General features: G+C 44.8%; 1 protein-coding gene across 1 annotated transcript in view; it reads right to left on the minus strand.

Annotated features, from left to right (window-relative positions):
- CCNY (cyclin Y) overlaps positions 1-27,738 on the minus strand; it is a 171,013-nt gene that overhangs the window by 50,399 nt on the left and 92,876 nt on the right. Inside the window, exon 2 of the mRNA XM_055146843.1 lies at positions 11,972-12,046. Coding sequence (XP_055002818.1) covers positions 11,972-12,046 — 75 coding nt within the window. The remainder of the gene's footprint in view (positions 1-11,971; positions 12,047-27,738) is intronic.

The following is a 27,738-nucleotide window of genomic DNA, read 5'->3' on the forward strand; positions in this document are numbered from 1 at the left end:
AGAAACAATACTATTTCCTAGATGGGCATTATTGAAAAAAAGGAAGAATTATTCAAGATCAGAAGAGGTTTGAGTACAAAGTCTTCAGCAGTTTTCACTAAAAGTCTGAAACAAATCGAAGCAGAGAGGATGAAGGAGACAGCTGCGCTGTGTTCCTGCAGTCTCCTACCAAGAGAGCTCAGATCAGTCACGCTCACGAAACCCAACTGATCCAAATTAGAATAGCTCTATAAGGAAGTTTTTACTATTACAAATTACCTTACGATAAAACATTTAACTCCATTCTAAAATATTTTTGGCACTCATTGTTTTTTATACAAACGAGCACCTACAACTACACTCTTCCCTTCATTCTCAGAGCACCGAGCCTGCCAGCACTGGTCTGAAATTTGGACAAGAGTCTAAACCCAGAACATTTATAGTGCATTGCATTGTAATGCTACTCCTAAGAAGGGTCTTCATAAGATCAAAGGTATATGGTACATCTGACAAACTTCTCTATATTTTCCTATTAGTGACTTTCTTTTGGAGTATCCCAGTCCCCAAACTACAGCCTATTCCCACACAAACAAGAAGGATTCCCAACACGTTAACTCTGAATCCAACTATCTGAATCCAGGTAGCAGAATCTTACAAGGTTACTCCAAAAAACAAGACTGACGAAACTACCCAACACTAAATCTATCTTTAAAATGAATGGAAAACCACTAGGCTATTCAGTGAGTTAGGAAATTCAGACTGCTACTGCCATTTTGTTTTATGTAAAAGTACAAGCAACCGATCATTTCTAATACTGGCTTTAATCATATCAAATGCACTGTATTTGGGTTATTAAGATTTCAAACAAAATCTCTGGAGTAGAGTTCCTATAAAATTGAGAGCACTAATGAACAGAAATTGTTAGGAAAACACAATAAATTGATGTGGCTTGTGAATCTTACTTTTCTGGGAGAAAAATAATAGCTAACTCCTTTGAGCCTATAAACTTTAATAGTTCATTCAGAGAATTTTTAATTGGCTATTGTAATGGTCCACATTAAATTAAACAGAAAATATACTAGAGGTTTTGAAATAAACCAATCCAAGATGAAATCAGCAAAATCATTACCACAGTCATTAAAAGTCTCCAGACAAAGTGGGGAGTGATGAGAAACTGCCAATTTTGCCATCCTAGAAACAAGGTCACTTAGCTCGCTATGGCTCCCTACCTTTCCATGATGTCACAGAAGTAACATTTCTTTCCTCTTAAAATTGCCTTTCTGAAAAATACTCTGTGCCTAATTACTGAGGAACTGTTCGGGCTCTAAAGGCAATTCCAGCTAGCCTCCTTTTCAGAGACGCATGGGAAAATCCTGTTTGACTTCCATGTCAGTCACAGACACAAGATTAGGACTAAAAAGGCCCGAGATTCTAACCAAATGTTCTGTATTTGAGACTGGGGGAGCAGCCCCTGTGCCCACACAGGGAGGGACTCAAGGAGGAGGGCAGGTGACAGGCTGCCAGGCTCCGGGCGCTCGTCCCCTGTGCTCTCCATCCAAGGGCAGGGTCACTGAGGCGTGCGATCCGTATGAAATGAGTCTGTGAAACAACAGCCTGGGAATAAGGCCCCGAGATGAACAGAGCTAAGCTATTCCACCAAGAAAAGTCACTCAGCTTATAATTACTCTAAATGCGGGAGGCTTCTGCAGTAAGGTAAAGAATTAGAGTAAGTGCTGAGATGGCAGAATAAAGTCAACGTAAACCATCAAAATTTAGTTTGAAAGAGAAGATTTTGTTCTTACCTTTCTTCCTATGAGGAGTGCTGGTACTGAACTATCAAAGATTCTATTCTGATCCGGTGAAGAAGCATAAAGGGAGCACACGCTTGGCATATGGAAGGCCCACGCCTGAGCCCCAGAACTGCACGGTCTCTGACTACCACTAGATTTTAGCCCAGTGCCCCAAGCACTGTGAGGGGAGCCCTGGTGGCCCAGCACTCTGCACCTGAGCTGGAGCACATCACCAGGCCCGGTCACTGAACTGTCTGCTCGCAGAGCAGGCAGAGCCCTGGAGGGGACCCTAGACCCACAAGAGTCCCGCCTGGAAGGTCCTTCGATATCTTAACATTTTTAAAAATGGGGCCAGGGCAATAGCATAGCGAGTAGGGCACCTGTCTGGCACAAAGCCAACCTGGGTTAGGTCTCCAGCATCCCATATGATCCCCTGAGCCCACCACGAGTGATTCCTAAGTGTAGAGCCAGGAGGAAGGCCTAAGCACAGCTGGGTGTGGCCCCAGAACAAACAAACAAAACTGAGGGTGGCTGAGCCATACCCAGTGATGCTGAGAGCATACTCCCGGGTCCGTGCTCAGAGATCACTCCAAATGGCAAGTGTTCAGGGAGACCACATGGGGTGCTGGGGATCAAACCCAAGGTTGGTCATGTGCAAGGCAAGTGCCTAACCTGCAGTACTCTTTGTCCAGTCCTTCCAAAACTCATGTAATTCAACTTTAATTTTCCTTACAGTAAATTTGAGACTGTCAAACAATTCCTATTGTTTTCCACAGTTCTGTGAATTCAAGCATTCACTTAATTCTAGACACACCTGGGGAGAGATGTAGAGGCACTCTACAGTTCCCCACCTCGCCGCGCTCGGTAGCCTGCCAGGGAGGTAAGTCTCGAACACAAATGAAAAGAACACAGATTTGTGCCTACCATAGGCCATTCACCCCCACAGCAACCTGCTGAGGTCATTTCCCAGGTGGCCCGCCTGCCATACTACACGAAGGCAACTTCTCCCAAGGCCTCTGGCCTCGGCTGAATTGTCCTGGATCTGTGTTTATTTCTAAATCTGAGTACAGAGAATCAGGACAGTCTGTTCATCACAGTGAAATCTAAATAAGCACTGCTCATGAAATAAAAATGAAAAGAGAAGGAAAACTTTCAAAGCAGTCTACGGTAGATTAATTGTGAGCAGAAAATTCCAGGGATGAGAACAGGAGGCAGCAGTAGGTACGAAGATAAGGAGAAAATAATACAAAGATGAAATATGCACCTAACAAGCTGACGACTGACTCCGAAAGTTTTAGGGCTCCTCTGGAAAATACCTAGGGCTAAATAATTTCCTAAGAAGTAGAGATCTAAACAAAGATGTCTTTAAAAATTATTACAAATGTACATTTACAGAAAAAACTTAGAAAACACTCGTGCTTATATAAACAAGAAAATTTAAAAAGAAACATGCATATTTCATCAACTAGATGATAATTAGCACTAGTGCTTTGGAACATTCTGATCTGTATGGCAATATTCTGGCGTGTTTCCACTCAAAGGAAGTCTTCTCTAAGATTCAAACTTACACAGATGTGTTATGTGCATTTTTGCAAACATTTATTTATATATAAGTATGTAAGTGCACACATGTGCACTAAGAAACATGCCAACAGATAAACTGTCCAATTTTCTGTTGGTCTGTTAGCATGTTCAGGGGTTATATAACAATCCTTTGTCACATGAAAGTACTATTCCTTTGCCAAATGTAGTCCAATGTTTGTCCTATTTAATTTTTTAATTTTTAGGATGCTCTTTTAAATGCATTTAATTTTTAAAATACATTCACATAAATTTTCACTTTTAGGCAACCTCTATAGCTGTTACAAACTCAGACATTCCCCTACCCACTTCTGAAATTAATACTCACGTATGACTTCTAGATGCTTAGCATTACGTGTATCACCACTAATACAAACTAGTTGATCCACCAGAAACTTAATCTAGTACTTAGTAGCAAGGTTATTATTTGATTTGGGGGGTGAGCTTGAAGGTGATATATATACTTGCATCAAGGACTGCTATCAAATGGTCCAAGTCTATGGAAGCGGCTCTTAAACCGAGAATGAAGTATTTGATCTGCCTCTGGAAACATGGGCAGAAAAAAATATGTGTTTGCACATAGCAGAGCTTCAAGAAAATGCTCCACTCCTATGTAATAGTAATTCCCTCTCCTCTCAGTCTGATGCAACATGAAGAAACCGGACATCCGACCAAACCTCAAAGGTGGCAGGAAAAAAAAAGAAAAAAAACAGCCAAACTCCCCGGGGCTGGAGCGATAGCACAGCGGGTAGGGCATTTGCTTTGCACGAGGCCGATCCGGGTTCAATTCCCAGCATTCCATATGGTCCCCTGGGCACCACCAGGGTAATTCCTGAGTGCAGAGCTAGGAGTGACCCCTGAGCATCGCCAGGTGTGACCCAAGAAGGCAAAAAAACAAAACAAAACAAAACAGTCAAAGGTGACAGGGACTCAGATTAGGGAGGAAACTCCTGCGTCGCAGAAGGCAGGCTGGCACTCACAGAACTGAGACCTGTGCTCCAGGCTTTGACCGACCGCCTGACATTTACAAGAAGGTAAGAACTCCGCCTCAGGGGTAAAGCACCCAGGTACAGTCTGCCACATGGATCAGATGCACGAGATCAGACAGATGGTGACTGTACCTCAGCTCCTGGCTACAGCAAGTCCCCCACCCCCTCCAAAGCTATGCTGCCTTTAATCCACAGTACCCCCGGGAAACCCCTGCAAGGGAGTGCTTCCTCTTACGGGACGATGACCTGGATTATCAGTAACATTCCCTTGCCCACCTAAAATGCAAGAAGCAGCTGACTGAAACATCAGCAAAGTAAGACAGGCTTATCCCAGGAGTTACAGAAAGGGTCAGTCGATGCTACGGGGAGGGAGCTGGAGAGGCATCAGTTTGAAAAGGACAGTTGTGGGCTCATGAGAAAGAAGAGTGGGGAGCAGGTTGTAATGTAAATTGCGGAAAAGTAAGACAGTCTTAAGACTGTGTGTGACAGCAGAGAATTGATGACTAGTCTCTCTGGTGGCAAGGCCATACGGTTCCTGAGCACAGGGCCAGGAGCAAGCCCAGAGTACCAGTTGGTGTGGCCCCTGCCTGCCACACCAAATTTTATTTTACAGGAAAGAAAAGGTGATTTGGACATGACATTAATGAGGGGTCATGTGGGTCATCTGACAGGGTGCCAAGGGAACACAGGAGAAGAGCATCAACCTGGGGCTTCTCCTTGCCCGGGGTCGTGAGAGGGGCTCAGGGAGTCTGAAGGGTCCGACGGAAGAGCCCAGCAGACTGCAGCCGACAGCTGCCATCATCCTGCTGCCTCGCCAGGACAAGCCCGCTCTCTGCCAGTTACCACCACAGGCAATTTACAGGGCATTAGAGACCAGGAGGTCTATAATACACCGTCACAAAGCCAGCCACTGGCAAACATTGGCAAACTGACTTTCGTAAGGTTAGTCCCAGAGCTCGAGCTGCTGAAATGGGGAGCAAGATAAGCCAGTGATAATCAGCACACCAGCCGGGCGACCCTCGGACTGGGCTCCATACCCACAGTGACTGGTACTTCTCAGTCACTCTCCCACCCAGCACTTCCCAGAGGAGAGAGAAAAGCATGGTGGTACTAGTTTGGGTACTCTTTCCCTGAAATAACTGATTTCTTTGATTTCCCCGAGGAACAGCGAGCTTAGGCCATACTGGAGCTGAAGAGGCTCCAGACTGGAAACTCGCTGTGGGGCACCCATCACACCCTCCCTCAGGACCGGTCCCCAAGTCTCTCTCAGAGGGAGGTATGTGCTGAGCCCACCGAGCACCCCTCCCAAGATCCCCCCCCGAGGGACGAGCAGAGGCAGGCACTGAGGACTCCTCGCTGTGGCACTCCCCACTAGGGCACTGGGGGGACGCGTGCCTGTGAAGCCACAGCCATCAAGAGGGATGGCTGGACCCTGAGAGTGGTTGGCCTCCCTCGGCTGAGGGAGACACCCCGGGGCAGAGCAGGAGGGCGGTTTCGAGGCACAGGCTGAGCTCAGTGTGCCCCCCTGGCCCCGGACTGGCCGAAGAGCAAAGCTGGTCACGGCATTTCTGTGCACGTGTTACATGCATACTGCTTGGAGTCTGACAACAAAGGCCTCGCTCTGACAAGACAGAAATAAAGACGTGTCCATTTTGATAAAAATACAATTAAATTTAAAGAGCAGCCCAAAAAAATTAGTTCAGAGGAAAAATAGAGGCGAGGCTCTTTCTTTCCAACATATATGAGTTCTTTCTATGTGCCAGTCATTGTATCTAGTGCAGAAAAAAGTAAACGAGAGAAAAACATACAACCACTAATGCCATGATGGGGGCTCGTGGTTTCAAAAGATAGATATGCAGCCTGCAGTGAGAGCAAAGGAGTCAGAAGGTGCTGTGAAGTGAAGCAGAGGGTTTATTTCCAGGTTAGACCAGGGGCCAACAAGTGCAGAGTCATTTGTATGCTTGGTAAAACCCTTTCAAAGAACTCCAAAACTGCTCGTGTCCAGTGCTATAACTTGGCGAGGAAACTCTACTGCAAATTAGTTGGATTCTTATTCCTTACAAGCAACAGAATTAAAGAACAACAGTAATAAGACGTAAGTGTTTGTTAGGAACTGTTTTGAATGATAAAAGCTCTGGAGAATTTTTGACACATGAATCAGATGGATTAAAAAATTGGTATTACCATAACAAAGCTCCATTTCCTATCTCTCACGTCCATGAACCCACGACAGAGACGGTAGTGAAGCTTTCGACAGAATGCTCCTGACTTCAGGCGGCTGAAAAGGCCTAGGAAGGTAAGTACTCCTTTAACACAGTTACGCTCAAGTTTCAGAGGTCTCCTGAACACTCAGAATAAGGCTCCAAGTCCAAACTACATCTCTTTGACATGCAAAGGGAAAAGAAACATACGTCAAGAAACACCTAGTAGGTTGCGGCTTGGAAGAGACGGAAGATGAACCGCGAGCTGGGGAGACAGGCTTGGTGTGGGCTGCAGCATCACAGCACGAATTCCTGAAGCAGTCTGAGGCTGGGCAGGGACTTTCTCGGGGGCAGGAGGGTGGGGAAGGGGGAATAGGAGAGGAGCGAGGAAGCAAGCTTCCTGGGACCTTGGCCAGATTGCCCTGAACCATTTAGGAAGTGGTCAAGAAAGCCAAGTCAGGCCTGGAGGACTTCCTGAAGAAAGAGGTACAGGTGGTGGCATAAGGTCAAAAGCTGGTGCCACTGCAATCCCAGTGGAAAGGCAGGCAGCAGGCGGAAGGTGCAAGAGGGAGCGAACCTGATAAAAATATGCTCTTGGAGACCCCCTGGAACACCTGGACCACCCAGGCTGTGGCCTGGAACTGTGAAGCCTGCAGGCAGGCCTGCGAGGGCCACGGGGCTAGAAAGTCCAGGACAGGGACAGAGGATCTTCCTGGAGGTGGACGTTCTGCAGAGCAGAAAGCAGCAAGGCAGGAGACCCAGGGTGGGGTAGAGGGCAGCAGCTCCACTGCGCAGCGGCTCGACCCAGTCTCCCGAGAGCCAACCACCACGAGGACACAGCTCTGTCCCGGACTCAGAGAAGGTCTGGGCAGGATGCCAGGCGCTGGTGCTTTCGTGGACTTCTGACCATGGCAGAGAACAGGTCAGGGAATTATCTGTGTGTGACAAACTCCCAAGAGAGAGAGCTAAAGGGAGCCTGCATGCTTAAAACCTCAGCTCACGCCAGCAGCGACAGGAGCAGGTGGGGGCCTGCAAGGCTGAGCTGCTCTCCTGCCATCAGGAGGCGCAGCGTGTCCCCTGGAGCAGTGATCACACTCAGATCAAGGGCTGGCTTTGTCATTTCTGCTATTCTCAACCATCTAGGCCCAACACATCCTTGTACCTGACAGGACAGAGCACCGGGGAGAAAACACTATCACATGTTTTGCTTCTTTCTAGAAGCCAGCTGACTATGCGGGAATTAATTTTAAATATCACAATCTGGCTCAGGCCGCGCGGAAAGCTAACGCTGAAGCACACTGGAGGCCCACTCAAACCAGCCACAGGGCTCCCGAACACCATCAAGGAGAATGAGAGCAGAAGCAAGGCCTGGAGACTGAAGAAATGAGCTGTGTAGAAATGGAAAGGGAACCCCAGGTAAATGTACGGGAACACAAGGTCACGTGGCACACTGGGAACTGCTATAGGGATTCAGTGTGACTCAAGGACAGATGCAAAAGGACAGAGGCAGGCAGAGACTGGACCACAAATGATTCTGAAACATGCTAAGGCATCTGGAATTTAATTCTAAGGCAACAGGGAAGCCATTAAATTAGCTTGGGCAAGCAAGCGACATAATCTGATCTGACTGTGCTTCTGGCACGGGGGCTGGTCCAAGGCCAGTCCAGAGACTGCTGTGGCAATCCAAATGAACGTGTCTCAACTCAGCTGGCACAACGGGAATGGGAGAGATCAGTCAGATTTGTGGGACTATGAAAAAAGTAAAAATTAGTATACCTTGGATTTCCTGGGTGGAATAGTATTCTGTTAAAACTGTAACTGCTGCCTCAAAAAAAAAAAAAGGGAAAAAAAGGTAAGAGTGCTCTGATTTTGTAGCAGATGCCAATTTCTGTGGTGCAACACTCTATCACAGCGATTTCAATCTCCCAGTATGACGTCATTAGCTTGGAGCTGGAAGCCATGTGTGTGACAGCAAATCAACCTGGGGTCACTCTAGCACCACAGCAGGGTATGAAAACTGGGACATGGGAAGAACCTAGAAAATTCAAGGCCTTTCTTTGTGGGAGATACCGGGGAGATCTGAAAAAGTAGGTTGACTGAAGTGATGATTATGCAGAGGAATCTAGGTACTTACTGCATGGTAAAAACAGCTGGATAAGTGGGTTTGAACAGGTACAGAACAATCTGGCTAGACATTACAGCTGATGTGGAACCTTTGAGGAATTGTGTGCAGATCAAAAGGAAAAGCACGTGGCCTAGAAAATACTAACATAAAGGAATGAATGGAGAAATGGGTATTATGAAGTCTAAGAAAGACCTTAAAAAGAAAGGGAGGGAAGCAGAGAGACAAAATAGTGCGTAAATGTTTGCCTTGCCAGCAGCAGACCCAGGATGAATCCCCGGCACCACGTACAGCACCCAGAGCACCCCAATAGTGATCTGAGTGCAGAGCCAGGAGTAAGCCCTGAGCACAGCCGTATGTGGCCCCCAAAACAAACACAAACGTGTGTGTGCAATAATAGTAATTTTTAAAGATTTTTTTTAAAGGGGGGTGAGGATGAGAATTTTATTTCTAACTAATTCCCCAAATAAGTCAGTTCTCTGGTAACCAATTCACCAAAGAATTCATTCAATTAACTTACCAAATATACTTATCTATAAATCTGTTTATTTCCATTATTTATGAAGTAACTGCTCATTAAGCAGACTGGTTTCTGGCAAACCAGCCAGAAATAAGGCATTTAACGGGCAAGGGAACACACACACACACACACACACACACACACACACACACACACACACACACGCATGCACACACACGTGAAATGGTTGAGGTGGTGGGAGCAGGAAAACGAATGGACAGAAAAGAAGAGAGAGAAGCTTTGGCGAAAGAGTACTATACTCTTGGGGACACCCGTGGGAGAGGGGTGGGGATTTTCTTTTTCTGGTTTTCAGCTGTGAGACTCAAGTAGGATTATATGAGATCTGTAGTAAAGAGGAAAAGGGGAGCTATATTCTTGCACTAATTTTTGGCATTTAGCTAGAACATGAAGTTATGAGTCATCTACTCAAAGGCTCTCATGAAATTCTATGTGACTCTGGTTAAAAACTGGTTATTAACACCAGTCTGTATCCTGAGTTTTTATAAAGCAGAAAGCAAACCTAGAAGTATATCAAGCATGGAACTTGTTTTCATAGTACTAGTATTAAATATGAAATCGCTTTCTTCTCATTTTGCATCGTCCCAAGCTAATCCTCATTTTTCTTCCTGTAAAATATCTTATGCCTCCCTAGATCTTCCCAATACTCCATAACAAAAAAAAATTACTTGTTTTTTCATCCAGTACATTACTTCACTTCACAAGTATATGATGTCTACAATTATTCTTACTCTTAGAAACTTTCGTTTTTATAAATACTCCAAATTCTTTCAAATTAAGTCAATGGTCTATTTAGCATTATACCTTATCAAAATTGTTACCTGCCATTACTGTGGAGTTATTGATTTTATAAACTTATTAATTATGTTTATTTCCTAATTGACTTCAGATCGTCTCAAAAATAGAGCTTAGTAATTTGCCGAAAATAGCCATCCTGCATTCCAGCAATGTCATGTGAGACATCCTGGCCACTGCATCATTGTTTAACAAACCCGACTGCCACACTCTTCTATAGGAATCTGATAAAGAGACTTGTTCACTGCACTATGTAGGTTTTTTACCTCATTTGTAGCCTAGGGCCAGCAAATACTAAGATAGGCCAGGGATGAAGAGTGAAAACACCTTGAAACTAATTCAACACACAACCAGTAGGTCATAGTACAAACTGGTCATCAGAAGTTTGGCAAAAAAGAAAACACTTGACCTTAAGTACATATTTAATTTGCTCCTGAGTGGACAACAGAGAGAGTGGTGCTTCTATATAATGATTACATTCTGCATTCTTTTACAATCATATAATGTCTATAACCAAACATTTCTCTGACATTTTGAGAATTTATGCTATTATCAATTCTTGAAGGAAAATTTCTGCCTGTCAGAGTACAAACTATTATAGAATATACATAGAATTAATCCAGTTAATTGGCAAAACAGAATAGTTTCTTCAAACAGAAATATGAAAACAGTTTATTTATTTTTAATTAATGAATCACCATGAGGGTACAGTTACGGATTTATACACATCTGTGCTTATGCTTCCCCCATACAAAGTTCGGGAACCCATCCCTTCACCAGTGCCCATACTCCACCACCAGTAAACCCAGCATCCCTCCCATCCTCCCCAATCCCATCTCCCCCCCACCCCACCCTGTCACTGTGGCAGGGCATTCCCTTCTGTTCTCTCCCTCTAATTAGCTATTGTGGTTTGCAATAAAGGTGTTGAGTGGCCACTGTGCTCAGTCTCTAGCCCTCATTCAGCCCGCAACTCCCTTCTCCCACATGGCCTTCGACTACATTATAGTTGGTGATCCCTTCTCTGAGTTGCCCTTTCCCCAGAATGTGAGGCCAGCCTCCTAGCCATGGAGTCAACCTCCTGGTAGTTGTTTCTACAATTCTTGGGTGTTAGTCTCCCACTCTGTTATTCTATATGTCATAGATGAGTGCAATCTTTCTATGTCTCTCTCTTTCTGACTCATTTCACTTAGCATGAAACTTTTCATGCCGATCCACTTAAATAAAAAATTTGTGACCTCCTTTTTTCTAACAGCTGCATAGTATTCCATTGTATAGATGTACCAAAGTTTCCTCAACCAGTCATCCATTCTAGGGCATTCGGTTTTTTCCAGATTCTGGCTATTGTAAACAGTGCTGCGATGAACATACATGTGCATATGCCATTTCGATTATACTTTTTTGCCTCTCTGGGATATATTCCCAGCAGTGGTATTGCTGGGTCAAATGGGAGCTCAATTTCTAACTTTTTGAGAATCGTCCATATTGTTTTCCAGAAGGGCTGAACCAGTTGGCATTCCCACCAGCAGTGTAGAAGGGTCCCTTTCTCGCCACATCCTCTCCAACAGCAGTTGATTTTGTTCTTTTGGATGTGTGCTAGTCTCTGTGGTGTGAGGTGGTATCTTGTGGTTGTTTTGATCTGCATCTCTCTGATGATTAGTGATGTAGAGCACTTTTTCATGTGCCTTTTGGCCATTCGTATTTCTTCTTTGGTAAAGTTTCTGTTCATTTCTTCGCCCCATTTTTTGATGGGGTTGGATGTTTTCTTCTTGTAGAGCTCAACCAGTGCTTTATATACCATTGATATCAACCCCTTATCTGATGGGTATTGTGTAAATATACTTTCCCATTCTGTGGATAGTCTTTGGATTCTGGTCACGGGACCATCCTAATTTTACTTAGAAAATCAAACCTTGTGAAAAAATCAAGACTTAGCAACATTTTTTATTATAAAAACTTAAATAAAACAGTTAACCTACCGTCTGTCTGAGATTTACTGAGGAATATTGTGCTCGCCCGAGGATGATCTGAAGGATTGAATTCCATGTTCAAATCTTTAAGAAAAAGAAAAAGAAAAAGAAAAATCCATGAAAATCCAAGCAAAAGGAAGTTGATTAATTTTCATTTTTCTTCAACCTTAGACTGGTAATACATTAAAGAATTCTGAAGCTAGAAGTTAATATCGTCCAGGATCAATAAGCAACATTATTCCCATTATTTAGAAAGAAAAAGACAGTCATAAAAACTAGACACCTGGCTGGAGGTCTGTTAGTGTAAAACTCCATTTTCTTTGTGAAATGCTGCTTTATACCCAAGACTACAAAACAGCAGGACAGCATTGCAACAGGCAATTAAAGAGAGTTATGTGCTACTACAGATTCATCTAAACTATAGTTATTTGAGTGGTGTTCCTTATTAACAGTGAGTGAACTGTAAAATAGGTTGTCACAACTGTTAGGCCGCATCAGCACCCATCTATTCCCCTTAACTGGTTTGTTGTTCCCTGCCCACCGCCCCACCTTCCTTAAGGGCAAAACTTAACCTTAGAGAATGATTTCTTAAACTTTTCCTTGGCAGTTCCTGAGCAGAAGTTGTCAGAAACCCTTCAGATTCACTGCATGCTTGACTTCTGCATCACTGTTTGGTAGCTGTGCAGCATTCATGCACCTTTCACTGCTGCTGCTGCCCTGTATCCCCACATTCAGTTAGGAGACCACAGGGAAACCCACAGTTCAAGGTGAGACTTTAAAGGCTGTCAATTAACTAAGACCATAAAAACTGGTTTTACTTGCCCATACATTTTCTTTCTTTAAAAGAAAAAAATATTCTGAATGAACGTATGATGATTTCTCTAACTCAAACATATTCCATATGGGAAAATTTTAAAAAATCACTTTCTTGCTCTGAGAAAGCAGCTCCCCACCCCACTGGTCCCAGCAGCTGGGTCACTACAGCCAAGCACCCCTTCCCAAGAACCTGAGATTCCAGTTACCTCTGCTGACACTTGGGCCTATCCCTCACCTCTGTACCTTCCATCACGGAGGGTATTTGGTTTTATAATAAACTCAGAATCCCATTACAGAAGAGTTTTTCTAGTTTTAAAAAAGAAATCACTCCAGAAGGTTAAGTGAGATGAAAGGATGAAACAGGGTGGGCGAGGGGAGACTAGCTGATGAAAAGTTGGGAAGATCTTCAAATAAGCTACAGCTTCAACGCAAGGGATTCTGGGTTGAATCATTTCAATATCTTTGCAAATATACTATAATAGACACTATCTGTCCTCTTTAATAGTCAATATCAAGCCAATGATACTGATATTTAATAGTCAATATCAAGGTCAAGAAAAGCAAAGATGACTACAAACACAGACATTCACACATTCTCTCTCTCTCTCTCTCTCTCTCTCTCTCTCTCTCTCTCTCTCTCTCTCTCTCTCTCTCTCTCTCTCTCTCTCTCAAGGTAGCACCTAATTATTTATACACAGAGATTTCTCCTCAGCAAACTGCTGAAGCCGGCAATTTTTCCTACCTCTGCCAATGGTTTACTGGACTACAGCTCCTGATCTCTCTCTGGGTGCCTGATTAAATACATATTGAGGGAATTATCTGAATTGTCTGGCCCTTCTTCTATTCATATACCATAGTTTCTCTCCAGAACATGTTCGTGTTCCCTGGGGGTGCTCTGCAGCTCTCTGGGCCGTGGCTGCTGGGTCCTCTCCAGCACAGCTCTCCCAGCATCAGAGGATGCTCACGGCTCTCCCAGCATCAGAGGATGCTCACGACTCTCCCAGCATCAGAGGATGCTCACGACTCTCCCAGCATCAGAGGATGCTCACGACTCTCCCAGCATCAGAGGATGCTCACGGCTCTCCCAGCATCAGAGGATGCTCACAGGCAGGCACCAAGACGAGTCTCCCACTAGCACTGTCCATGTGGGGCAGAAACTCTTGACACAACATGATCAGAGCAGAGGTGTCCCAGTCCTCTGCAGGCCGCCATCCTGTCATTACATCACACACTTTCCGATTCGAACTGCCACCCTTGCTCCTGCGCACATCAATCAGGCCATCGGAATCACATCTCACGTGTGGCCCTGCTGAGACAGGAGGGAGCAAGGCCATCGTGTGTTTCCTCTATGGCCAAGTCATAATTCTAAGCCTGCTCACAATGTTCCCTATGTCACAGGTGGTGACAGGCCAGGCAGGACTTATCTCTACCCAGTCCAAGGGAGCAGGGCAAGCACAGAGGAGTTCCAGGAAGACTCCAGGGAAGCTGTACAGCCACAGGTGTGTCTAACGGGGCTGGGAAAGGGAAGTGTGTAGCTGGCAAGAAGAGAACTTGGACCAGAACTTGGTCTGGAATTTCAGTGAATTCATGTGGAATCTCCCAACAGGGAGCTTTCCCACTATCCAGGCTAACCCAGACCTAATCTCACATGCTACATGTGTCCAAAGGATTCGAGAGTGAGATAGGAGACACACACTGTTTACAGAGAAAAATTCAGAGAGTTTAAAATCAAATTTGTTGCTGCTGTTGTGTTGTTGTTCTTTTTTTAAAGTTTTCTCAAATTCTCCCTCAACTTTAGGATTTAGACCATGGGTAAGAACCCAGAAAGTTTCCATACAAAGAAAAATCAAGGCTAGGGGCTGGAGCGATAGCACAGCGGGTAGGGCGTTTGCCTTGCATGCAGCAGACCCGGGTTCGATTCCCAGCATCCCATATGGTCATACTGAGCACCACCAGGAGTGATTCCTGAGTGCAGAGCCAGGAGTAACCCCTGTGCATCGCCGGGTGTGACCCAAAAAGCAAAAAAAAGAAAGAAAGAAAGAAAGAAAGAAAGAAAGAAAGAAAGAAAGAAAGAAAGAAAGAAAGAAAGAAAGAAAGAAAGAAAGAAAGAAAGAAAGAAAGAAAGAAAGAAAGGAAAAATCAAGGCTTTCTCAGCTTTTGGACAGAAGGGTCTGTAGTAGCACTGTCATCCCATTGTTCATCGATTTGCTCGAACGAGCACCAGTAACGTCTCCATTGTGAGACTTGTTGTTACTGTTTTTGGCGTATCGAATATGCCACGGGCAGCTTGCCAGGCTCCGCTGTGCAGGCAGGATACTCTCGGTAGCTTGCCGGGCTCTCCAAAAGAGATGGAGGAATCAAGCCTGGGTCGGCAGCATGCAAAGAAAACGCCCTACCTCTGTGCTATCGCTCCAGTCTGTAGCACTAAAAAAACACAAAAAATCCAAGATCATCAACTAATTTTTTTTTTTGAATGGGTGCTCGGATGTGTATTCCTGTTACAAAGCTATATGCATAGGAGCTTCCAGAATGTTAACTAGAATAAAAATTTTAACACAATCAGGTATACAAAGTTGTTCTAACTTTTAGGACATAATTTTCCTCAGCCTTATGTGAAAGAAGCTCAGGCACAGAATCTGGTTTGTCTGAAATTGGCTTAAATATGCAAAATAGCCAAGAACCAGGAACTTATAGGTATCTCATTATGATTCAAGTTTAACAGCCCAGTTCCAGCTCTTGAAGGGTATAATAACATATACACTGATGAAGAACTTGAACTTTTGGAGAATGAAACATAGGGGGTGTATTCACAAACCAGGAAAAATAAGCCTGATGCATTATTCAAGCTTTCATGCCTGAGTGCTACAAAATGGCTATTTTTCTTTTATTAAGGTGGCCATACCCAGGGATATGGGGGAGAGGGGTCGGTGTAGGTAGCCGGGGGTGGGAGGTGAGCACCTGAGCTACAGTCCTCCCCAACCCTGTTTTGACTTTTCCCTCCTGACCCCATCAAGCTCCTGAAGTACCTGATGGGCTAAATTAATCAGAAGAAATAATAATATAAAATTTAAGTATTTCCTTTTTCTCCTGCCCCCACCCCACCCCAGAGCTAGGGAGGGAACGCATGCAGTGCCGTGAGGGAAGGATTCTACCAATGAGCTAGAGCCCCAGCCCTATGACGTTATTTACCTGGTCAGGTGCCATCTGGATATCATGTTGGGAGGAATTTATTTTTTTGGGGGGTGGCACACCTGGCACTGGGCCTACTACTCTGTGCTCCTGATGAGTCCTGGAGGTCCATATGGAATGCCAGAATTGAACCCAGGTTAGTCACGCTACTCACTCACTGCACCATCTCTCCAGCCCCTGCTTATCAGTTCCGAGAGATCACTATCCTCACTGGAAAGAGCCAAGGCTACCTGACTGGAGAGACACTCCACTGCAAGCCCAGAGAACAGGCTCCGGAGATGAAGTGACTAGTGACACCACACAGGGTCGGTGGCTCCAACAGCAAGGAAGGGCAGTTAGCACATGACCAGAGTCTGGGATGGACACAGGGACGAGGGAAATGCAGCTTTTTCTAACTGAGTTGTTGAGACAAAAAATAAAAATAAAAAATACAGGATGCCAACAGAACACAGGACCAGGGACCAAAGAGGCAGGGCGCTTGCTTTGTACATGGCAGACCCGGGTTCAAGCCCCATCACTGCATATGTACCCCAAGCATCACCAAGAGTGACCCAACAGCCCCCTCACACCCATTCCCCCAAAAGAGGTAACATATGGCCAGGGATTAAAGAGTTCATGCGTTCACGTGTTTGCCGTGAATGTAGCCTACCATGGATCCCTGTTACTGCCTCGGGTCCCCCAGGCACCTGCAGGGGTCACTCCAAGCTGCCCCACCACCGCCCCAACCAAAAGAAAATTTTTAAAACCTCTAAGACACACTAGAACAAAGAAGAATGAAATATCTGAGTAAGTGCTATAAGAGAAAGACTAGCGTGCTTACACAAAACTGCTTAACCAAATCACTGGACACTTAAGAGTCACAGCTCCCCCCGCCCCCCCCCTCCCCCCCCCCCCCCCCCCCGCATGCCGGGTATTGTCTTCAGTCCTAGATAGTATCAAAGGCTATTTGAAAATAGCCACCCTCTCTGTCTTTATCTTCCTCATTATCTTCATGGTAACTATAATACTTTCTTGATTTCAGAGAACTATGTCAACTAATGGCAGAAGATGTGTTCAGATTTCAAAACGTACCGTATGAAATTTCTACCATATTGTACCTCATAATTATGTTGTTATCAGATAAGATAGTATTGTATTGGCAGTCATGAGTATGCATATTGGGAGGCTTCTCAAGGCTAGTCAAAACCTGTCATAGTTATTCTATGATTACTGAGCATGTTCTAGGTGCCACATACTGTGAATACAGAAGTAAACAAAACAATCAGATTCCTGCTAACATGGCTACCAGAGAAATAAAACACATTCTGCAACAAACAGAAACTTTCCACCTTCTCCTCCTTGGCAGTGATTAGCTACACCCTTGGCTAAACACTGTTCAAATAATCCCTCCAAAAAAGATAAGTCATCCAACTAGTCCCCGGACCAGAAACTCCCCACATTAAACAGTGTACTTCCATATCTTCAGAAAAAAATTACTCAGTACCCCGTCAGAAATCTACTTTTTTGTTTGGGAGGAGTAAGGGATGGGCGACACCCAGTGGGGCTAAGAAGCTATTCCGGCCAGATGCTTGGGTCACTGCCGGTGGTGCCCAGGGCACAGTAAGCGGTGTCAGGGATAGATAGATGAGGGATCAGGTGTCTTGACTGCACAATGTCTCTGGTCCTGAGTAGCTACATTCTATAAGCAAAGTACCCCCTCCCAGCTGCTCCCTGAGACTACCATCCCTTCAGATTGTCCCAGCACCCCCCAATGGCCAGAACTGCCAACTTTGGAAAAAATGGTTTTCAATGTCAGTGAGCAAAGCCCAACAGACTCAAGATACTGTGATAGTTTTTAAGTCTTCAAGGTAGAAAGTCAACTTTGAGGTCACAAGTTAGTTAACAATTACAAATTTAATCATTACTAGTATCATTAGGTGTTTCCTGTTCTGACACAAGTACCTGACACAGCCAAAATTTCAAACTTTTCCTTTCAAATTTGGGTATTCTCTCCTTCCCTTTCCTTTCCTTCTCCTCCCTCCCTCCCCTTCTTCCTCACCTTCCTTCACTTCATTCCCTTTTTCATTGCTGCTTTGTTTTCAGGCCACACCTGGTGGTGCTCAGGGTTTACTCCTCGCTCTGAGTTCAGGGATTACTCCTGGCAGTGTTCCAGGGACTATACAGGGTGCCAGGGATCAAACCCAGATCCGCGCAAGCACCCGACCAGCTGTATGTTCCCTCCACTTCTGGGTAGGCACTTTTCTAAATCTGCGAGATAATGAGAAGACCAATAAATAAAGCCTGTCAATTTTAAATCAGATTAGTCTACTTCTATTTTTCAACTACTATTATCCTGCTATCTGACAATCCGTGATTATCTCCATTCACTAGTGCCAATACCATCCAACTGGCACTGGGCAGGAGCCAATCACAGCAGCAGCGGCAGCATCCCTATTTAGAACAGTCGTGCTGCTCTAGCTGTGGCAGCGAAACGCTGTGCCTGCAATTCTGCTTAATTGTAAAGCCAGTGATTTCAAGTTCATTCTTTATAATTACTCTAACACACTCTGATTTGGTTATTTTCGATTTTTCTTCCTCCACTTGTAGCTGTGGCCATCCCTGGAGATGATCTCTGTTTTTATGATGTAATCTCTAGGTCCATACATCTATGCGTGTGGTGGATATCCAGGTCTGAGTCTACACCCACAGTATGTGCCCCCTCTGTGCACCTCTTCACACACACCGGACATTCATCTGTGTGCTCTTTCCCTCCATCTTCCTGTCTGTGCCTCTCCCCTCCCCCATCCCTAGCCTGTGACTCGATCTCTCTTCCACTCATTGTTTCTTGGTCTAAATCTATGAGTCTTCCTCTCTGCTCCCTTCCTCCACCCTCACCCCGCTATCTCTTCTATATTTTCTCAGCCTCTTCAGTCTTTTATCTCAATATGAGAAAGAGACAAAAAAAGATCTAATTTAATACTAAGACTAAAGACAGACTTCTGCCAATAGTGCAGACCAGTTAAAACTGAGTCCTCACAGCACAAGCACTTAGAAACGTGAGACAGAATCTAAGAGAACCTATACGGACTGTGGAAGAACACCAAGAAAGTAAAGGAAGTGCCTGAGCTCCAAACATGAGGGCAGCTGAGCACTCTGGCAGCCAGGCAGGGGCTGTGTGGCAAAGGATCTGGGTAGTGGGTTTCAACCATGGTGCCCACAGGTTCTGGCTTATTCCTGCTATCTTGGCATGAAGACTAACCTGAGTCCCTTAGGAGTGCCTTGATTTGGAAGCCCCCTTATTTTCACATCCTATAAGTTGGAACAGCTGTACATCAATTCAGGACCTCAATGGTTACAACAAAAAGAACTGGAAATAAAAAAAGTTACCCAGATGAAAAAGGAGGTTGGACCTGAAAGAGAGAAGTGCCCCATGCCCTAATAACTGGCAATCATTGGTCTGTACACACCAGCAATGTCCTTTTAGAGTTCTACTCTAGACATGTAGTTTAAGAAATTCCTGGACCAGAAATTTACACCAAATATATCACTTGCCAGTGATATCCCAGGCTGTCTGGCAGAAATAACAGTACACGGCTCTACAGAAGCCAGTCTTGAAGATCAGCCTCTAAAGACATGCTCTGAATCCAAATACAAAGAAAGCCACAAAGGAGGAGACAATCCACTGTATGCAAGTCTGAAGATGCAACCTCAAGAAATTGAATAATTAAACAATTTAATAAAGGCCCTTAAAAAACATGTACACAGGGGCTGGAGCAATAGCACAGTGGGCAGGACACTTGCCTAACATGCACACAGCTGATCCTGGTTCGATCCCCAGCATCCCATATGGTCCCTGGAGCCTAGCACATGTGACCCCTGAGCACACAGCAAGAAGTAAGCCCTGGGCACTGCCAACCCAAAAAAGCTAAAATAAAATAATAAAAAGCTAAAAATAAAAACTAAGAACATGTATACAGTTTTTATGTGCTAAAAAAACAGGAAAAATATTTTGGGAAAAGACACATCCACATGTTTTCATATACAGACACCTGTGTGCATATATGTGTGCATGTGTACATTCATAAAACAAGTGAAATATAAAAGTGAATAGGTGCAGTAAATTGAAGGTTACATGCCTGTATACACAATTCGTACTCTGAAAAAGAGTTAAGGAAATCACTTAACAAAAAGCATAGGAGATATTACAATATACAGAACAGCAACAAAAAAATCCCAATAGTAGTTCAATAGTTCAGAACCTTTAGGGATTTAAAAAGAGCCCAAGCAAACCCACCAATGTGATAAAAAGACTATCTGCCTGGTCTTCGTGTTCAATGTAAACATCACGTGCATTCTCTTCTCAAGGACTGGGATGAACTGGGACTAACTGGGATAAACTGGGGCTATGCAAAGAGAAGCTGAGAATGTACAGAACTGAGCTGTGGTGCAGTGGGGGTGGGTGGGAGGGGCTGGCTGAGACAATGGTGGAAAGAAGGGGCTCTGGAAGAGAGTGTGGCGTCTGTCGCATGCATGAAACCCTGTCATTAACATACTGCAAGTCACAGTGCCGCAGAGAGAGAGAGAGAGAGAGAGAGAGAGAGAGAGAGAGAGAGAGAGAGAGAGAGAGAGAGAGAGAGAGCGCGAGACTAGGGCTGGCTGGTAAAGAAAGCATCCTGCATATGCGCATATGTGAGACCTACTGCCGGCACCACAAGCCTCTACCTCCACACAGCTCCAGGGGTTATGCCCTCCAAAACAACAATCAAAAGACAAAAAAAAAAAAACGCAAAAAAAGGATGTGGCCAGAATCTAGTTATCTTCAATTCAACATGGTGTGGGGAAAGAAAAAATTAAAAAGAAAAATTTACTGGATTAGATTAGAATTTGCATATTAACATTCACTTGGAAATACTGAGATGTTACAAGCCCGCTGGCATTAATGACAATAGAAAATAACATACAGAAACCAATTTTATTCTTTGTCTTCGCACACAATTAAAGGGAAAGTACCACCTCCTTTACCCTTGGGATGTGAGAATTGTGTGTGGGGACATTTTGGCTGTCAAGATGACAAGCAGCTGCAATTTGTCTGTTATCACCATCCCACACAATGAAGAACTGTGTGTGCTGCACCATGCTAATAGTATATTCACCAAGAAACAATAAGCAATTAGCAAAATACCAATATTTTTAAAATATCCAATTTACTAATCAATAAAAAATCATAAATTTAACAAAAGATGTGGATTACTGCTTTTGTAAAAAGAGCTAGAAGATGTAAGTATGTGCGTAGATACCCTGCACACACATACACCAACGTACATAGTTATTTACAAAGCGAGTCTCCGTTCAACATCACATGCTGTATGCCAAGCTGGGGATAAAGGAGTGCACACCACAGGCAAGGCCACCACTCAAGGAATTATCCTGCCAGTATCTGAAAATATTTTCTTTCTGTCAAATTCATGCCAAAAATTATTCTTTCTAAAGCTAAAAATTCTAGGGGCAGTTTTTCCAGGAAAATTGCTTTGCTTCATCCTAACTGCTCCCTTTGAGCATTTTGCAAATCCACTAGAGGTCAGAAAAGATGATTTTTAAAAGGTTAAAAAAAAATAGATCGGAAGGCGGAGAGATGTAGAGCACAAGATTGATCATTGTCAATATGATCAGGTGACACAACCAATATTGCATTTTAACCACACAGGCTCCCTACTTAACAGTCATTACTCCTCCTAACCCTGATTTCCACTTGTTTCCCTCTTCTCTTTGCTCTCTGCTCTAGCACACACCATCCTTTCAGCTTTCATGATCCTGACCAGACCCCCCGCCCCGCCATGAGCACCACCCTCTAAGTCAGCTCACCTGGCTTACTCTTGCTCCACCTCAAGTCCAAGTGAAGGCTAGTGGTCTATGGAAGACCTCCTGATTTATTCAGGCTGGCTTCCCTGTCCTTCTCCACTCCCCCCAAGCCTACTAACTACATGCCACTGTTCCATTTCGAGTAAGTCCTTATAAGCATTGCCTTGTCCTGCTAAATATGTACTGACTACATCAAATTTTGGATTGACACACAGATAGCGTCAATTCAGTCCCACTGGCATGTATACACACACTATTTTCACAAATAATCGTTTAGGGCTGCAGAATGCTGTAAGCATCATCTGATAACACTAACTGCTCCAGGCCTAAAAGGTAGAGCTCTGATGGTTTCCTTGAATAGCTGAGCTTCCACAGGGTCTGAGTTTTACTGGAGTACTTGAGTAGGAGAGTGAGTTGTGGTGACCAGGCCACAGTCAGGAGATGTGCTCTGTGAGGCCTCCAGGAATTCAGAGCGCAGTCAAAGGAAAGAAGAGCAGGGAAGCCAAGTTCACACCGACTGTGGCTGGCCTTGAGTGCTAGAACCTGAAGATGAATTTTTCCAGTAAAGAAGGCTAAGCCACTGATGATGTTCCAAAATTCAAATTTGACTGTGATTATCACCTTTAGAAAGACATGGGGTGGGGGGGCAGGGAATCTTAAGATGTTAAGTTTAAATTTAGAAAAACAAGAACAGGCATTAGGATAAACTGGACAGTGCCTGGTGCGCCCTACTGGCAGATGGCTGAGTATATACTACAGTGTTTAAGGTCCAGCATAAAACAGTTGTGTGACTGAGGATCTGGGAGGCAGCTCAGCGAAAGAACACCCACTAGCTTGTTTGATCCCTGGCATGACCCAAAATAATAGAAATAAAAATAGTAATAAAAATAAATTGTGCAACTATAAACTAAAAGGTCGAATTCTGGCCTCCGCTTCACCACTAGAATAATTCCTGTCACTTCTCTAAGTCTCAATGAAGTAAAAATGATAGTGGCAGTATGGTAACCCCACTGGGCCTGTGAAGATAGAAACAATGCAGGTAAAAGCTAGTAGGGCTAAGTGTGGTCTTACTAGTCTTAGTGTACCACGTAAGTAACATACTACAAAGTTCAAATGTCTACAAATGATTAACAAACAAGCAGAGTAATGGAACTACATACAAGAACAATTTAGTGAGGAAGCACTCTCAACAACTTAAGGGGAAAAAAAAAACTGGCAAGAGTTAAGCAATAACCCAAATATACATTAATTCAAAGGGAAAGAATCTCCTAGCAACCAGCCTCTCCTGAGAAGTATGATGAGTGCTATCACTGAAACAGGAAAAACAGCATTTGGAGCCTTGATATTCAATAGAAGCTAAATATCTAGGTCTTTTAAGTATGGGCAATACTGATGAAATCTGCTATTGCAAACAACCACAAAGTATTCAAGACGACACCCTGGGAGTCACTGAGCAGGCATCTGAATCCCGTATCATTACTTCATTTTACAGCCATCAAGTATTTATTGGGAAGCAAATCAAAGCAAGCAAAGAGAGAGAGAGACAGAGAGAGAGAGAGAGAGAGAGAGAGAGAGAGCTGGTAAGGCTGCCCCTCCTGCAGAGGGGGGTGGGAGGGGAGTGAAGCGGCCAGGTCTGGCAGGCGGAGAGTATTGCCAAGGGTAAGTGCTACAGAAGGGGAGAGCTGATGCTGGCTGGACGGAGAAAGGGCTAAGGGCTAGTTAACAAGGCAAAGGTAGAGAAGAGGCAGGGTTGGTAAGCCAGAAGAACCAGTATATATCAAAGACCATGAAGAGAAAGGGCTGGGACCCGAACAGGGCATGCAAAGCACACACACAACACCGCCTGACCCCGGCCCAAATTCCACACCAGCACTGTAGAGCCTGAACCATCATCCAGATGGACCGCCACGGGGCAGGCCAGGGGCACTCAAAACCAAACTATTCAGTTATGGAAAAAAATTAGCCTGAATTTTACATGGAAAAGCTATCACGTGGAAACTATGAAAATCAGGAACCTCCCTCTGCCTAATGAGAGACAATCCTTAGCTCTCAAAGACAGAAATCCCTACCTTACCACGGGGATTATTTCCCTGAGTCTCCATCTCCAATTCCAAGCCCCTGACTAATGTAACTGATGAAAGTCCTGGAGGAGGTAAATATCCCCCCTCTCCTGCTCCCAGCTCCCTGCAGCAACACAGAGTTCCCACTAACGGTCACTGGGAGGGGGCTGGCACTTCGGCTCATGGCTAGACCTGCTAACTTATTTGCAAGGACCCCCTTCTATTCCCACACCTTGAGAAGCTGCCACAGAACTGACGAAAAACTGAAGTCTGTAAACATAACAGTATTACTCAGGGTCTGGCAGTGTTCCACCCACGGCGCCCCAGAGGGGGGAGGGTAAGACCCTCCCCACACCAAAAGACCCAGCCTCGGCAGCCAAAAACCACCAGAACTCAGCCGCCGTCATGCCTATAGCTGCTCTCCACATGCTAGGGCAGAGCCTCACCCATGAGTGAACTTCCAGAAAACCCAGATATTCGGGACTCTGTGACTGAGAACTCTGGGTTCAACTCAGCAGTCACCGCCCACAAGTCACCTCTGGCTTGGCGCCAGATAATCTCGTCATCGGCCACCATCCAGACAGAATGTCCCTCTTTTGGAAGGGACCATAACATGACGCTCCCCATAACCATGCCACCGACCCCGAGCCAGGCTATTTCACTCGGGGCGCCCCAGAGACAGTCAAGTGAGACCCCCCCACTGCCCGACTGGACCCAGCCCGGGCAGCCGACAACCTCCAGAACTCAGTCACCGCCATGCTCAAGGCCACTCTCCACACGCTCGGGCCAAGCATCAGCCACAACTGAATCTGTTCCTGGACCGTGCGGCAGCACTGAAACCACACACCCTACTCTTACTCCGGTATCACTGCACCACAGCTGACAGGGTTCAAAGTAGGAGGCAACCAACTTTAGAGGGTTTTGGTTGTTTGTCTTTTTTTTTTTTTTTACAGATACGTATATGAAAAGCACACAAGGCTCAACCGTCAACAACATGTTAGTGGTCTCTTATAGAAGGACTTAATGGCCTCTGGGTGCAATACAAGCTCCACACTCCTTCCTCATTTTTGTAGCATTTTTAGCGGTTTTTCATAATAAATAATACAAAATATATTATTTTGGTTCTACTTTGGGGCAGGGACTGGGGTTCGGGGTGGAAACATCTGGAATATGGTGGTGGGAAGGGGTAATGGTGGTGGGATTGGTGTTTGAATATTAAATGTAATCAAATATTGTGAACTACTTTATAAAAATAGACAAATCTTAAAAAAGGTTCTGGAAGTGCCTCACTCTCCAATTTCTGAAAGTTAATTTGCTCTCTTGGTGTCTCCTGTTCGCAAGAATTTCTACAAAACTCATTCTTGACGATCCTTGCAAATCCAATAGTGAAGGAAGGGGCAAAGGAGGAACGAGTAGAAGCCCCAGAGAAAATCTTAAGCCACAATAATAAGGGAGAGAAACCATGGTTCTACACCCAGTACCCCAACCCTAGTATCATTCCAAGAGACACGCACCTAAAACGGCTGCCTGGGAACAGAGCCTCTGGGTGTGAAAGTGCCAGACTACTGATTTCATTGAAGACTTTCAGCTTCATGACTTGCAACCACAAATATTCCAATACTGTAGAAGACAGTAGCTAAGGGAGACTCAACTTTCCTCAAATGAGCATCCAACTCTTGTTATTCATTTCTTTGGAATCTAGGCACTATTCACGCAAATATCTTGCTAATGGGACAAAATGAAGCCTTTTGTGTAAGACTGAGGGTGGGTGAGATGGGGGTAAAAAACATGAACACACGAAGTAAATGAACTGTTAGGAACAAGTGCACAGAAAGTGCCCCTAGGAAAACACAAACATTTGGTCCACAAAAAAGACTGATTTAACTCTTCAGAAACAGGGTACTCTGATACACATCGGACAAATGAAGTTCCAAAAGTTGAGATATTCCACCAACAAATGAAATACCTTTTCTTCCACTTTCATACATGCCACTGAAAGCCCATACTTGCCACAAGACCACAAATACACACACACACATGAATGTGGAAGAAAAAACTTCAAATTTAAGCCACTTGATCCTAAGTATTCCCCCCAGTGAGCTCCAAGATATTGGAGGATGAGCCTCAAGAAAGTGTCTCGGGGCTGGGGATGTGGCCCAGTGGCAGAGGACAAGCCTCGAATATCAGGCCCGCGGGTCAATGTTTCTTGGCCATCAACCATCACACACATGCAGAGTCCTCTGCATTATTTTACTCACACCCAATGCCTGAGATGGCCCCACTTCCTTCCCTGGCACTACGCAGGTGAGTCCCTGATCTCCCAAGTGACATCTCCAGCCTGCAGGCCCATGAGCTTTTGCCCACTTAGCTCTCCTCCCAACACTATGCTGGCCCATCTCAGATGCAACAGCACAAGCAGCAAGGTGGAGTCTGTGAGAAGAAACAGCATGAAAGTGCCGTCTCCCCAGGCTGCGTTCTGCCAGTCCAGCCAGAACGATGGAGTAAGGGGTACAATCACTGGAGACCTGCAGATAAAACAACCAAGAGCTCCTGGTCTCCAAAGGACCAGAAAAGGAACAGTGATCATACATTAGACTAAAATAAAACGACCATCACCAGAGATTTTAATAGGAGGCAACATCCAATGCTGATGGGAGAAACTGTTAGGAAAGCTCATAGAGGAACTAAAAAGCTAAATAAGTCATATTTTAAAAAGAGCAGTCTATCACATGCATGTATTAACAACATCCAATTTAAAACTCATTTTCAAATCTCATACAAAATTTGTATTTTAAGAAGGAAAGTTAATCTAAAATTTATTTCCTACCTCAATCTTTTACAACCAGCCTTTCGAGCATTCTGATTCTGCAGAAAATAAGGGAATACCAGAGTCTCGGAGAGTCACCTCGGACACAAAGAAATGTGACACACAGCTAATGATAAGATTTGAGATGCAACTGCGAAGGCAGAGCTGCTTGGAATTTAACCCAGTCTGTCGGAGTTTCGGAGATGGATCAGGCTGCCAGACAGATAGGATCTGCATGCCGAAAAGCTCCACCGGGAGACCCAAATAAACGTCCCTCAGGATCCTGTCATCAAAGATCTTCTGCCAGGTTGGAAACCTGGAGTGAAACAATGCAAAAATCTTTTTAAAAGTTTAAAAAACATTTAAACGATCCATTTTACTTCTAAAGTGGAATCAATGAAGAGGTAACAGGCCCAGGGCAATAGCAACTCAGTCCCAAGCCACTCTGTCCCACCTGAGCGCTCGGGCACTGCCGGCACGGCAGGCTCTCAGCTGGGCTGCACCGACACGGACGCCGAGCGGGAGCGCCCACTTGGCTCTCCAGAACCAACTGGACACGGCAAAGCAACTCTACCAGTGCGCAGTACACCCAGCGCCTACAGCTCGGTGCCTGAATGCCACACTCTCCTGGTGCTGGAAGGGCCACTCTGGGGTCCTGGCTTGTTACTATGGTAGACAGCGGCCGATAAAATACGCCAAGAGCTCTGTAAGCATGAAAGGGCCGCAAGAGCCAGCCAGGCCAGCTAGGTCTGTCTGTGGTCCTGAGCTGAAGTACCCACTGCATCTGCTCCTGTTTCCAAGACCCAACAGTAGGGGGCCAAGATGCAGAGTTACTGCCTGGTCCAGCCTTGGTGGTCCGGTTGGCAGTCCCCAAGGACAACACTGCCTTCCAAATGTATGATGGAAAACAGAGGTGGGGCCTTCCAATAAATTTCTTGGTGTGGTGGGAGAAAAAGGAAAGTTCACATTTACTCCACTTTTCCCCCTACTGCAATCTGCCAACATATTAGTATTTTTTTGCAGCATTCCATAATATCCCTTTATTATTAATTCCAATCAACCCATAT

The sequence above is a fragment of the Sorex araneus genome, chromosome 9, assembly GCF_027595985.1.
Source record: "Sorex araneus isolate mSorAra2 chromosome 9, mSorAra2.pri, whole genome shotgun sequence".
Taxonomy (NCBI): Eukaryota; Metazoa; Chordata; class Mammalia; order Eulipotyphla; family Soricidae; genus Sorex; species Sorex araneus.